Below are 10,515 nucleotides of genomic sequence, written 5' to 3' on the forward strand. Positions count from 1 at the left end.
GTAGTAACACATTGTAAGTACTCAGAGATACAAACTGGTGCTGCATAGAGAAGTGGTGTTGGCTGTATAGAATTCAATTACATCTGTTAGGTCATGTTGCAGTGTGAGTACGTCATGGAAATAGACACAGCATCAGGATCCCTTCCCAGTGGTTTTGTTTACACTTCCTTTGTTCCAAATGGCACCCTATTCCCTATATATTGCACTACTTTTGACCCGGGCCCATAGGGGAATAGGGTGCCATTTGGGACACACAGTGTTTGGCTCGCGGCTCATATGTCTCTGTCTGTCACTAATTAGTTGGATATTTGTAGGACTACAGGGCTGCTCAGTAAGCTGTGGGAAGGAGGGGGGTGGGGTGAGAGGGATGTGAGGGGGGATAGAACACAACATGCTAAGAGTGAAACACGTGTCATCTGTCAATCACCCCCTCCTGTTCCCCTTATTGCTCTGCAATGTCTCCCAAATGAACTCCCTCGCCTCCCTCTTTCTCCTCTCCACCTTCCTCCGTCGCCTCCCCGTCCCCCTATCCCCCTCCAGACAAACATGAGAATGAAGCAGGCAAACCCCTCCTGGCCCTCCTCCTCCTGCTCGGTATCCCCACCAGTATCTGCTTCTGTTGCCGGAAGGAGCTCTTCAAGAACAAATCCCCAACACCACCGCCATCTAACTGGACAGCCCCGAGACTCTGCACCCCCCTCCTGGCTACAACATGCCCGGAGGAGGGGTGTCCCCTGGACCTGGTGTCCCGGTGAGGGATAGTTAGATGGTGGCTTGGCTACCAAATGGCACCCGATTCTCGCTTTTCTGTAGGTCTCTGGTCAAACCGAGTTCACTTGGGAATATGGTGCCAATTGGGACAAATCACTTGTAGAAGTTGCCTTTAGGTTCCCCCCTCTAATCTGTTTCCCCTCGTCTCCCATGCTGTACTACTATAGTAATGACATTGTTGCGGTGATGCATGTTTTGTAGTTGAACGGTAATAACGTGACGTGTGTTTTTCTGTGGTTATTGCAGACGTTCTATCATGGTATGTGAACAATTTATTATTACTCATTTAACTACATACTGTAGTGTGTTGGTTTTTGCATGCCTTGTGTTTTGTATGTAATTGGAGTCGATATATATATATATATATATATATATATATATATATATATATATTTATATTAGTATTCAAAATACTTTGTTTATCCCTCTGTCTGAGGGAACTGTGGTGCCCTCAGGTTGTGGAATCCTAAGGTTCACCCTCCCCCCGACCCTGGGATGCAGACCAGCCTCAATGGACCGGACTCCCACCTCAACTAGTGAGTCCATCCATCCATCTATCCTTTAATACTTTTCTCTCTCCCCCCCAAACCAGTGAGTTCATCTTTCTCTCTCTCATTTACTCTTTCTCTCTCCATCTGTTCATTATATCAGTGTCTGGTATGGTTCTTGTTAGGAAACCCTCGTAGTCCCCCTGTCAGGTGTGAAAATCCTCAGGAGAAGAAACAAGGAAGAGAAAGAGTGTGACAGTTTTGTTTCAGTGCTTCAGCCCCCACAGTGGAATGGCCCCCCGCCCAACCAGCCACAGTACAATCCTGGTGCTCCTCCGATGGTAGGGCTTTATACTCTTCTCTACTCTACACTCTTAGAAAAATGGTTTCCAAAAGGCTTCTTCGGCGGTCCCTATACGAGAGCCCTTTTTGGTTTCAGGTAGAACCCTTTTGCGTTCCATGTACAACCCTCTGCAGAAAGGGTGTGTGTGTGTGTGTGAAGGGTATGCTCCGGTGATGTACAGCGCCCCCTCAGGGAAGGAGGAGATACAGATGGAGAACATGTCTCCAGCTGATCTCCACCTTGCCAGTCCACCACCCTAGGTCAGTCCTCACTCACCCTCTCATACACACACACACACACCCTCTCACACACATATACGCACACCCTCTGACATTGTTCCTCCCTCCTCGTCGCCCATCGCGCCCGTCTCCCCGCCCGCCTCTGACGCTCTGCACTCCACAGACGGAGCCTTCCTGTTCAACATGGACAGGAAAAAACGCCCCCACCAACTTCCTGTAGAATCGGTCCAATCGGGTAATGTAGCCACGGCTCCGTGCCAATACGGCTCAGTGACTGTTATATGGATTGGAGAGGAAGCAGTATGTTGTAGATGTAACTGTGAACTAGACGACATTGCCCCTCAGATCACCTATCCAGTGTTATTTTTCTGACATAAGACATTGTATTATACCTTTTAAAAGCCATATTTAGATGACCCTCGTTAAACCATGCGGCCTGTTTGCAATTCAGCCAATCGTGAAGAATAGAACTGACTACTTCAAAATGGAATTGCCTCAACGGCGCAGCCCATGCTGTCACAAAGGCTAGAATGTCACATACAAAGATGAGTCCTCTATCTCTACGGTGTGGCCTTACATTTTTGTAAAGTGTCTTTTTTTTCATACTCAACGGTGAAGATGGTATCTATCAAACACTCTGGTCGTGTTCCCCTGCTGAGACATTGCATGCATCAGCCAATGGTGGCGTGCCACGGCATCGACTGTGCCGTCGGGCACCCGATGGCTATAACATATGGTTAGCTGATACGTAAAATAGCTATCCGAGAGTTGTAAGAACTGGCATTCGTCAGCAACGTCTGAGGAGAGGAACACAACCGATAACTGCCTTTCAGGGCTCTACTTGGAACCAAAAATGGGTACAGCCAAAGAACCTTCTTGGAGTATTTTTCTAAGAATATCATTATCCAATCAGAACATTCAGAACCCACATCACACCTAATCATACAATCAGAAGCCACTAGGAAAACTCATCATTCACTCAAGATAGACCAAGCAAACCTCTCCGCCTGTCGGGTAGGTAGCTAATTGCTGGTAGCTACTTCCTGTTGTGTATATTTATACAGTATATATGCAAATACGATCAGAAATGCCTTTCCATGCCAAAGTATAGCTGTTTGTCATTATATGCATGGTGCACCATTTTAGTACTACATATGAAACTGTCATTTCAACAGGGTTTGTAGAGTTAAATAACTGTTTATGCAGCTTATTAATACATTGGGAGGGTTCTATTTTATTAAGATGTTATATATCGTCTGCATAAAATCCTATTTATCATATTTCATGTCTTTTATATAATGATGCACTCCTGAAGGTTTTACAGACAGTGGACGCGTTCGAGCGGATCACTTTTGTCAAGTCGGTGACCGTCGTTGGTCACCTGTCAGTGTGTTGAATTATGGGGATACAAATGATCCCACTTGTGCCTACATGTCGACTGCATGAACTTTACAAAAATCAAAGGTCACCTACTTCATCCTGCAGCCATCCCCTGCATTGCGGGAGGCTCTATTGTCCACCAATCATTAGGCTGTTTTTGTTAAACCCACACGAACATGACCAAAGACATGACTGAAACAGGAACCAACTTTGCCTCGATGTATGTATACAGTGGATATATACAAAATGAATGTGATATGAGAGTCTCTCTCATTGTTTGTACAAAGTACACACACGATTACAAATTATGATTGTGTGATATGGGAGTTGGAGACATGATTATTTTAACACTATAAAGAAATACTTTTATAACAATGGCACACCGCTATGTTCATCTGAGATTTGTTGTAAAACCACGTGTCCAACTTTTGGCTGTCGCAGTTGCTCCTCCCCCAATTTCACTCCTCGAATTCCGTCTAGTCGTTTGCATAAGCCTCACCACGCAAACGCACCCAGTGCCTTCATCTCCTCTACCAAAGGGAGATTGTCCTGGGGTGTATTCATAAGTGCACAATGGAAACATTTATTTTGGGGACAAATTCAGTTAGTCCCTACCTGTTTCAACCTGGTTGCTTCCTTTAGGTTCCTAATGAATGTACCCCAGGTCAGGGGGTGAGGAAAATGAATTCTACATTATTATATTCAGGAACATGGCATTTCCAGACCATGTAACCAGAACTGGAAAAACTCCTGGCCCTAGTTGGTCAAGGGGAGAAGGTCAGATGCCACTTGATCAAGCTCAAGCTTTTGGAGTCACTTTTAAAATGTTCTTCCAGAACTGCTTTTCTCACTGTCTCATCCCAATGCACGCACACTTTAAAGGAATGGACAGATCTCAAATGTACCGGTAGGTAATAGGAAGTATGTATCCATTTGTTTTATTTGAGAACTTGTTTGTGTTGTATGCCGCCATAACTGGAGAGGAGTGAGAATGAAAGATGATCGCTGTAGACATGAAAATATGATTTCCAACGCCATATCGTTTGACCTTATGGAATGTTTAGTTTGTTTTTATTCTACGAATATTTATAGCAGAATAGTTAGTAGGAAATGCACATATCCACCTTAATAAACAGAAAATACCATACTCTGTCTGTCTCCTTGAAAACAAGCTAATCAGCTGTCAATTCTGTTTCACACACAAAATAACTATAGGATCTTTATGAAAAAGGCAAATGCTTTATTATGCAAAACAATACCAAAACGTTATGTACAATGTCGTGATTACGATCCTAGACCTAGATTATGTTCAAAACAAGGCCTTTCAATTCCCATCCATCCATCCCTCACTCACTCCTCCTCCTCTCCATTTCTCTCACTTGTCTCTCTAGCACCCTCACTTGATCCTCCAGGTCGGTTTTGTCGCCTCCGGTGCCAGAATGCCCTATACCCAATAGGACGCAGACGCTCACCAGGCCGGCCAATCGCAGCGCCGTAGTCTCTGTTCCAGCGCTGTGATCGCTTAGGATCAAGCCAAACAGTCCTAAAACCACACCCAGCTTCAGTAGCCACAGGACCCGCCTCAGAGTGGATGCCACCAAGCGGAAGGCCAGGGACAGCAGCCAGTAGCCAATGAGAGCCAGCAGAAGCCACTGACCGATATTGACCACAGCATCTGGGGTGATACTGTTAACAGGCATTTCAACTGGAAGAGAGATACATGATATTAGTGCATTTTCTGGTCTAGTATTTTTTTAAATGCTTCCTTGTCTCCATTACAAGATGTGGCAAAAACGTAGTCTTAGCAGTGTGTTGCTATGTAATTATTGTACCAGTAGGTTATAGTCACAAAGCCTAGTAGGTTACTTTTGGCAATGTGGAAAAAAAGGTTTGCCCGTCTGGCACACACGCCTAATCCAGGGCATGTCTGTCAGTGGGTAAAGGGCTCCCTTGGCAGGTCAGACTTTCATCCAGTTGTGTTGTGTGTGTGTGTGTCTACAGAGAACAATTACAGTAAATTACAATGTGAGAGTGTATCTAGTACTGTACATGGGTTGTGTGTTGAGATGTTGCACAATATGGGATCATTCAATAGATGACATTAGAATGATTTACTTAATTATTATTGTTGTATTGACAACTGTCTGTTCCATTATTGAATAGTGCACTGGTTATCAGCCCTGGTCCTGGGGAGCTACAGGTTGTGCAGGTTTTTTGCTCCAGCCCAGCTCTAATACACCAGATCCAACTAGTCAACTGCTCATCAAGACATTGATTAGGTGTGTTAGTGCTGGGCTGAAACAAAAGTCTGCACATGACATGCTTTAGCTCTCTGGGAACAGTATTGGTGACTGACTGGAGTATTGCATTAGCTTTCTGGGCCTGTATTCATAAAGTGGGAATAGGAGTGCTGATTTAGCATCAGTGTTGTCTTTAATATTATAATGAATGAGCAGCTGTTTACCATCAACTCCTGCTGCCCTCAGGAACTGGGTGAGGTACTTCATAACCACATTTGCGCCACTGGCCGCTACCGCAGCCAGATACTTGACCAACTGAAAGAAACACTGATAGGAGGGGAGAGAGAGAGTTGATATAGGGTTCTGTTTGAGGCAAACACATGGGTCACTAAATACGGAAATAAAACAAGCATGCACAAGGGTTCCCGTATAGGCCGACTTGTTGCTACTTGCACCTACCTAATTCGACAAAAACTGACATCATTAGACTAAGAATTTATGATACATACTACTCTTAAATTGAATTTAGAGCAGGCTATTCTTTGTTCCTCACCTTCTGTGCAGTTTCAACAGACCGCGCCCCGATAAGGTGGACAAGGTAACCGTGCGCCTCCTGGGACCAATCCGTGAGCGTCTCCCGGAGGACTTGTATCATTCCCGGGGAATAGTTAAATGACTTGTCGAAGCGACTATATTCTCCCGAACAAGTAACGTTAACTACCACGGTGCTCAGCACACACAAGACGAAACACACTTTCATTTTTTCAGACGCCTTATGTAAAATCAAACAATTAAAAAAACATCCAACGTCTTTAGATTTAGTTGAATATGGTTTCACTGCATAAACATATGCTGCAACAATCTAAACTGGCCACTCTACGGACAGAAACATATTGGCTACAATGTAGCCTATGTCTTACATATGGAAAGGGGAAAAAACATAGTCTACCTACAGTTTCCAGGATATAGAAAGTGGGCAGGTCAACACAAAATGTACTACAGTAGTTGCGTTGCCCTTCTTCATCTTTAAGTTTTATTGGCAAATCGCAATCAACTGACAAGTGCATACACCGCCACCTACTGTACTGGAGTGTGACGACCTAGCTATACCACTACAGTATATTCTCTTGACTAACCCTGGATTTCTAATAAAATAAAATAACTCCGTGCAAACCTCACCACTCCCATCACCCCCCACCCAAAATACCATCCACTCCCGTCCAACCTCTGACCCTGTCGAACACACTCTCCCTTTCTACACACATTTCACAAAATGGTAATACATGTTCAACCGTTTCCTCTACCATACAGCCATTACACATTCCAGTACCATATTTCCTATCAATTTAAAAAAATGAATTCAATCCCGTATGCCCTAATCTCATCCTACACAACATAACCTCCTCCCTTTTGTTCTCATCACATGACACTATCTCCCGTAAAGATGTCCTTGTACTATAAAAATGTCTGCCCTTACTTCTTTCATCCCATTGTCTCTGCCAGCAATCTAAACCATTTTTTCGAATGAATGTTTTAATCTCTCCTCTACCCAACTGCACCTGTATATCCACAATAGTACTTTTCACTGCTCTTTTTGCTGTTATATCTACTATATTATTTCCATAAACTCCTGCATCAGCCGGGATTCAACCGAACTAAATGTCAATACCATTTCTTTGTAGCACCAACAACGGCATCATTACTTCTAACCATAAATCATCACGTTCTGACTTTCCAGATCTTAAACTACACAAAACCGATGCAGAGTTCGAACATATTACTACTCTTCTTGGTTGCACCTCCTCTATTCATTGCAATCCAATTATCGCAAACGTTTCCGTTGAATATACAGACAAATCATTTGTTAGACTTGCATAGACTAACATCGAACTCAAGAATAAATACACGCTCCCGTCTTCCCATTCATCGTATCCTTTGAACCATCTGTATACACTGCAATACAATAATACAACTGATTACTAATATATTGATCGACTATTATTCCCTCATTATCTTCTTCACACCACTGTTTATTTTTTCGATCAGGCTAAAATCAAGTTAACTTGCCCTAGCCTTCCATTTGCAATTTAAATGAGGGTTTGCGTAGACTGGATGGAATTCCTGAAACCTGCCCACCGGGTAGAAAAAGGGAAATAGGGCACGCTCGCCACCTACTGTCAAGAAGCCGACATTAAATAGCTTATCCTGCAGGTCGCAACGTTTTACAACGTTCCGATTGAAATAGGCCATGTAGAACAAACATTCTCTGACATGCAGAATAAGGATTCACATTAGCTCTGTTCATGTCATTTCTATCTGCAACGTTCGACAACGTTTGGCAGTTGACGGCCACAAATGTATTTTATACCAACCTTTATTTTCATACCCTCATCTCCTGCTGTTGTCTATTTGTTCGACCACTTAAAAATATGTAGTAGTAGTAGGTGTTTATATCACACACAAAATAGCTAAAATAAATGTCTGAACAAAATAAGTGAAATTAAAGTTGATTTATTCAACTGTTATCATGTGCCCGGTGTTTACTTCATTACCTATGGTCCTGGTCAAAAGTAGTGCACTATATAGGGAATAGGGTGCCATTTGGGACACATTCAGGGTCTTCTTCCATTACTTGTTCCTCTGGGCTTGGGCCTTGCAGGTCAGGTAGGCCAGCTTGGTGGTGAGCTGCTCAGTGAAGAGGGGGTGGAACACCAGCATGATCCTCAACATGTTGCCTTTACGGGCCTCGTCCACCGGAGTCTGGCCCCAGATATCTATCTCCTGGGTGGGAGGGGAGGAGGAGAAAGAGAGGAGAAGAGGAAGGGCAGGAGAGAGAAGGACATGAGAAGAGAGGTGAGGTAAGGTTGAGGAGTGGATCGGACTCTAAGGTGAATTTGGAAAAAGGACATTCATTTCAATTGTCAAATGTAGTGGTGGTATGTTGAGGATGCTGCTGAAACTCTAACTGTAGAGTAAAAACACTTAGGTCCAGTTGCTACAATACTTTGGTGAAGATTAAATTACTACCTCTTTTACCTCTCCTACCCCACCCTGAGATGAGCAGGGTCGCACTGTAGCAAAACCTTTCAAAACGTTGTGCAACTGAAAATGTGTTTCTTATTGGACAAGTTCAGATAGTACCTCCCTGTTTCAGCCTGTTTGCTTCCGTTTAGTGCCTAGTGAGTGAACATGACCCTGGTTCTTACCAGAGGGTGGCCCCATACTGACCCACGGCTTCTTATACCTCACACCTCCCTTTCCGTCTAACCCATTTGGTAGATCAGGGGCTGTATTCACTAGGCACGAAATGGAAGAAAACGGGTCGAAACTTTGAGGAACTGGGAGGGACTACCTGCACTTGTCCAATAAGAAATACTTGTTTTTGTTTTTCAGTTTCAGAGTTTTGCAACATTTTCCACTAATGAATATGACCCTGGTTCTTACCAGCGGGGTTGCCCCATACTCCAGCAGCCTGCGGACCATGACTGTGTCCCTCATCTTGACAGCCAGGTGCATGGCCGTGCGTCCATTGTAGTCCTTAGAGTCCATGTCCACTCCAGACAGTGCCCAGGCATGAAGCAGCTGGTAGTCTTTCTTGGCCACCGCCCTGAGAGGGAGGGAGCGGTGGGAGAGGGAGGGAGATCGCGGGAAATGGGAGGAGGGGGAGAGAGAGACGTGGGTCAATATTTCTATAACAAGAGTGGCATCTTATTTTTGAATAATGAAAGCACGGCTCAAAATGATTCATGTTAATGAATAAGGTGTTACTCACTGCAGCAGCTCCACGCCGATCCTCACTGCGGGCATAGCCAGTGACGCCTCTCTCATCCTCAGGAACTTGATGACGTCATAATGCCTGACATGCAAATGTGAGCCACCATTATCTGGCTTTAGTGTGTGTGCTTTCAATGTTGCTTTATTAGTCCACTTCTAGACTTATTCCAGGTAGGCTACTTACAATGACGCTTTGACAAAGCAGAGCAGGGTTAGTGGGCTACCTGTTGATAATGGCCAGGCGTAGGGGTGTGTTTCCGAAGCGGTCTTTCAAATGCTGGGAGGCTCCTTTGGCCAGCAGGTACTTGACCATGTCCAGGTTACCGATCTCACAGGCCTTCAGCAGGGGTTTGGTGCCGTCATAGTCCCCACAGTTCACATCCATCTGAGGGGGGGTATATGCAAGACAAGTGTGTGTGAGAGAAGAAAATGTACCCAAATAAAGAAAACACAGACACACACACACACTACTGCACACATTTTCTAGGATCTCCTGGAGGGAGAGGAAGTCGTTGTTCTCTACAGCTCCGTTAGCGAAGGAGGGAAGCAACTCTCCCAACAGTCCCTTGCGCTCCTGAAGGAAACACAAAGAGTTGAACCAGGTATTTATCATCATGGAGTAGGTGTGAAAGTCATGTGTAACATCACTGATACATGGGCAAATGGGTCTATCCAAATTATAGATGAACTCATATGGCCTTGCCTCTATGTCCTTGTTCCGAAGCCAGCTGAGCTCTAGGACCTTGCCCAGCCATTGCAGAAACGTCTTGTCCCTGATCACAGGGCCTGCGATCACGATCGGTTTTAGGCTGAGATCCCTCGCTGGGGTTTTCTCCATAGCTGTGACAAAGAGCAGGTGGTATGTATTACGATAGATAAACACGCAGAATGAGTAAAAGCTCGGTAGCTTTGATATATCTAGCTACTCTGCTAACGTTACTAGTAGCTAGCTAGCGCATCAAATTTAGGTAGCTAGCTAATTGCAGCACTTAGCTATCTTCTCTCTGCTGCATATTGAAGTGGTGAACTAACTAGAGTAGCTTACTACCTTTCTATAGTATCACGTTACTTTACAAACATTGAACAGTTAGTTCATGTAAGCAAACTAGTTTGCTCATCAAGGTATTAGAGCTTGTCAACAAACCAACACAACCGTTGGAGGGCGCGCGAGATGAATGGCCAGATTATTTTGTTGCTTTTCTTTTACAACTGGTCATGTCCACTAGGTGGTAGCAAAGCCATTATATTGATCTAAATACAAGCCTCTTTTGGTGGCGCAA

The 10,515-nt window shown here is 44.3% G+C and overlaps 2 protein-coding genes across 2 annotated transcripts; both read right to left on the bottom strand.

The window, feature by feature from the left end:
• Nucleotides 1–4,438: 4,438 nt before the first annotated feature.
• Nucleotides 4,439–7,512, bottom strand: LOC139579071 (voltage-gated monoatomic cation channel TMEM109-like). Its single transcript, XM_071407304.1, has 3 exons — nucleotides 6,015–7,512; nucleotides 5,686–5,788; nucleotides 4,439–4,926 (listed from the first exon to the last, which is right to left on the bottom strand). Exons 1-3 carry the CDS (start codon nucleotides 6,219–6,221, stop codon nucleotides 4,568–4,570), a joined length of 669 nt encoding a protein of 222 aa, XP_071263405.1. The 5' UTR covers nucleotides 6,222–7,512; the 3' UTR covers nucleotides 4,439–4,567.
• A 444-nt stretch (nucleotides 7,513–7,956) lies between these two features.
• On the bottom strand, nucleotides 7,957–10,417 carry LOC139579070 (L-asparaginase). Its single transcript, XM_071407302.1, has 6 exons — nucleotides 9,939–10,417; nucleotides 9,714–9,809; nucleotides 9,460–9,620; nucleotides 9,234–9,317; nucleotides 8,906–9,068; nucleotides 7,957–8,242 (listed from the first exon to the last, which is right to left on the bottom strand). The coding sequence occupies exons 1-6, from the start codon at nucleotides 10,071–10,073 to the stop codon at nucleotides 8,090–8,092; spliced, it is 792 nt and encodes a 263-aa protein (XP_071263403.1). The 5' UTR covers nucleotides 10,074–10,417; the 3' UTR covers nucleotides 7,957–8,089.
• Between the last annotated feature and the right edge of the window lie 98 nt (nucleotides 10,418–10,515).

Source organism: Salvelinus alpinus, chromosome 6, assembly GCF_045679555.1.
Source record: "Salvelinus alpinus chromosome 6, SLU_Salpinus.1, whole genome shotgun sequence".
In the NCBI taxonomy this organism is placed as follows: Eukaryota; Metazoa; Chordata; class Actinopteri; order Salmoniformes; family Salmonidae; genus Salvelinus; species Salvelinus alpinus.

Bases quoted from the DNA above. Each gene is read 5' to 3' on its own strand.
- LOC139579071 (XM_071407304.1), bottom strand. From the start codon at position 6,221: ATGAAAGTGTGTTTCGTCTTGTGTGTGCTGAGCACCGTGGTAGTTAAC. The intron at 5,789-6,014 runs GTGAGGAACAAA...CCCTCCTATCAG, and splicing joins CTGTTGAAACTGCACAGAAG to TGTTTCTTTCAGTTGGTCAA. The intron at 4,927-5,685 runs GTAAACAGCTGC...TCTCTCTTCCAG, and splicing joins GAGGGCAGCAGGAGTTGATG to TTGAAATGCCTGTTAACAGT.
- LOC139579070 (XM_071407302.1), bottom strand. From the start codon at position 10,073: ATGGAGAAAACCCCAGCGAGGGATCTCAGCCTAAAACCGATCGTGATC. The intron at 9,069-9,233 runs GTGAGTAACACC...CCTCCCTCTCAG, and splicing joins ATCGGCGTGGAGCTGCTGCA to GGCGGTGGCCAAGAAAGACT. The intron at 8,243-8,905 runs GTAAGAACCAGG...CCTCCCACCCAG, and splicing joins AGTATGGGGCAACCCCGCTG to GAGATAGATATCTGGGGCCA.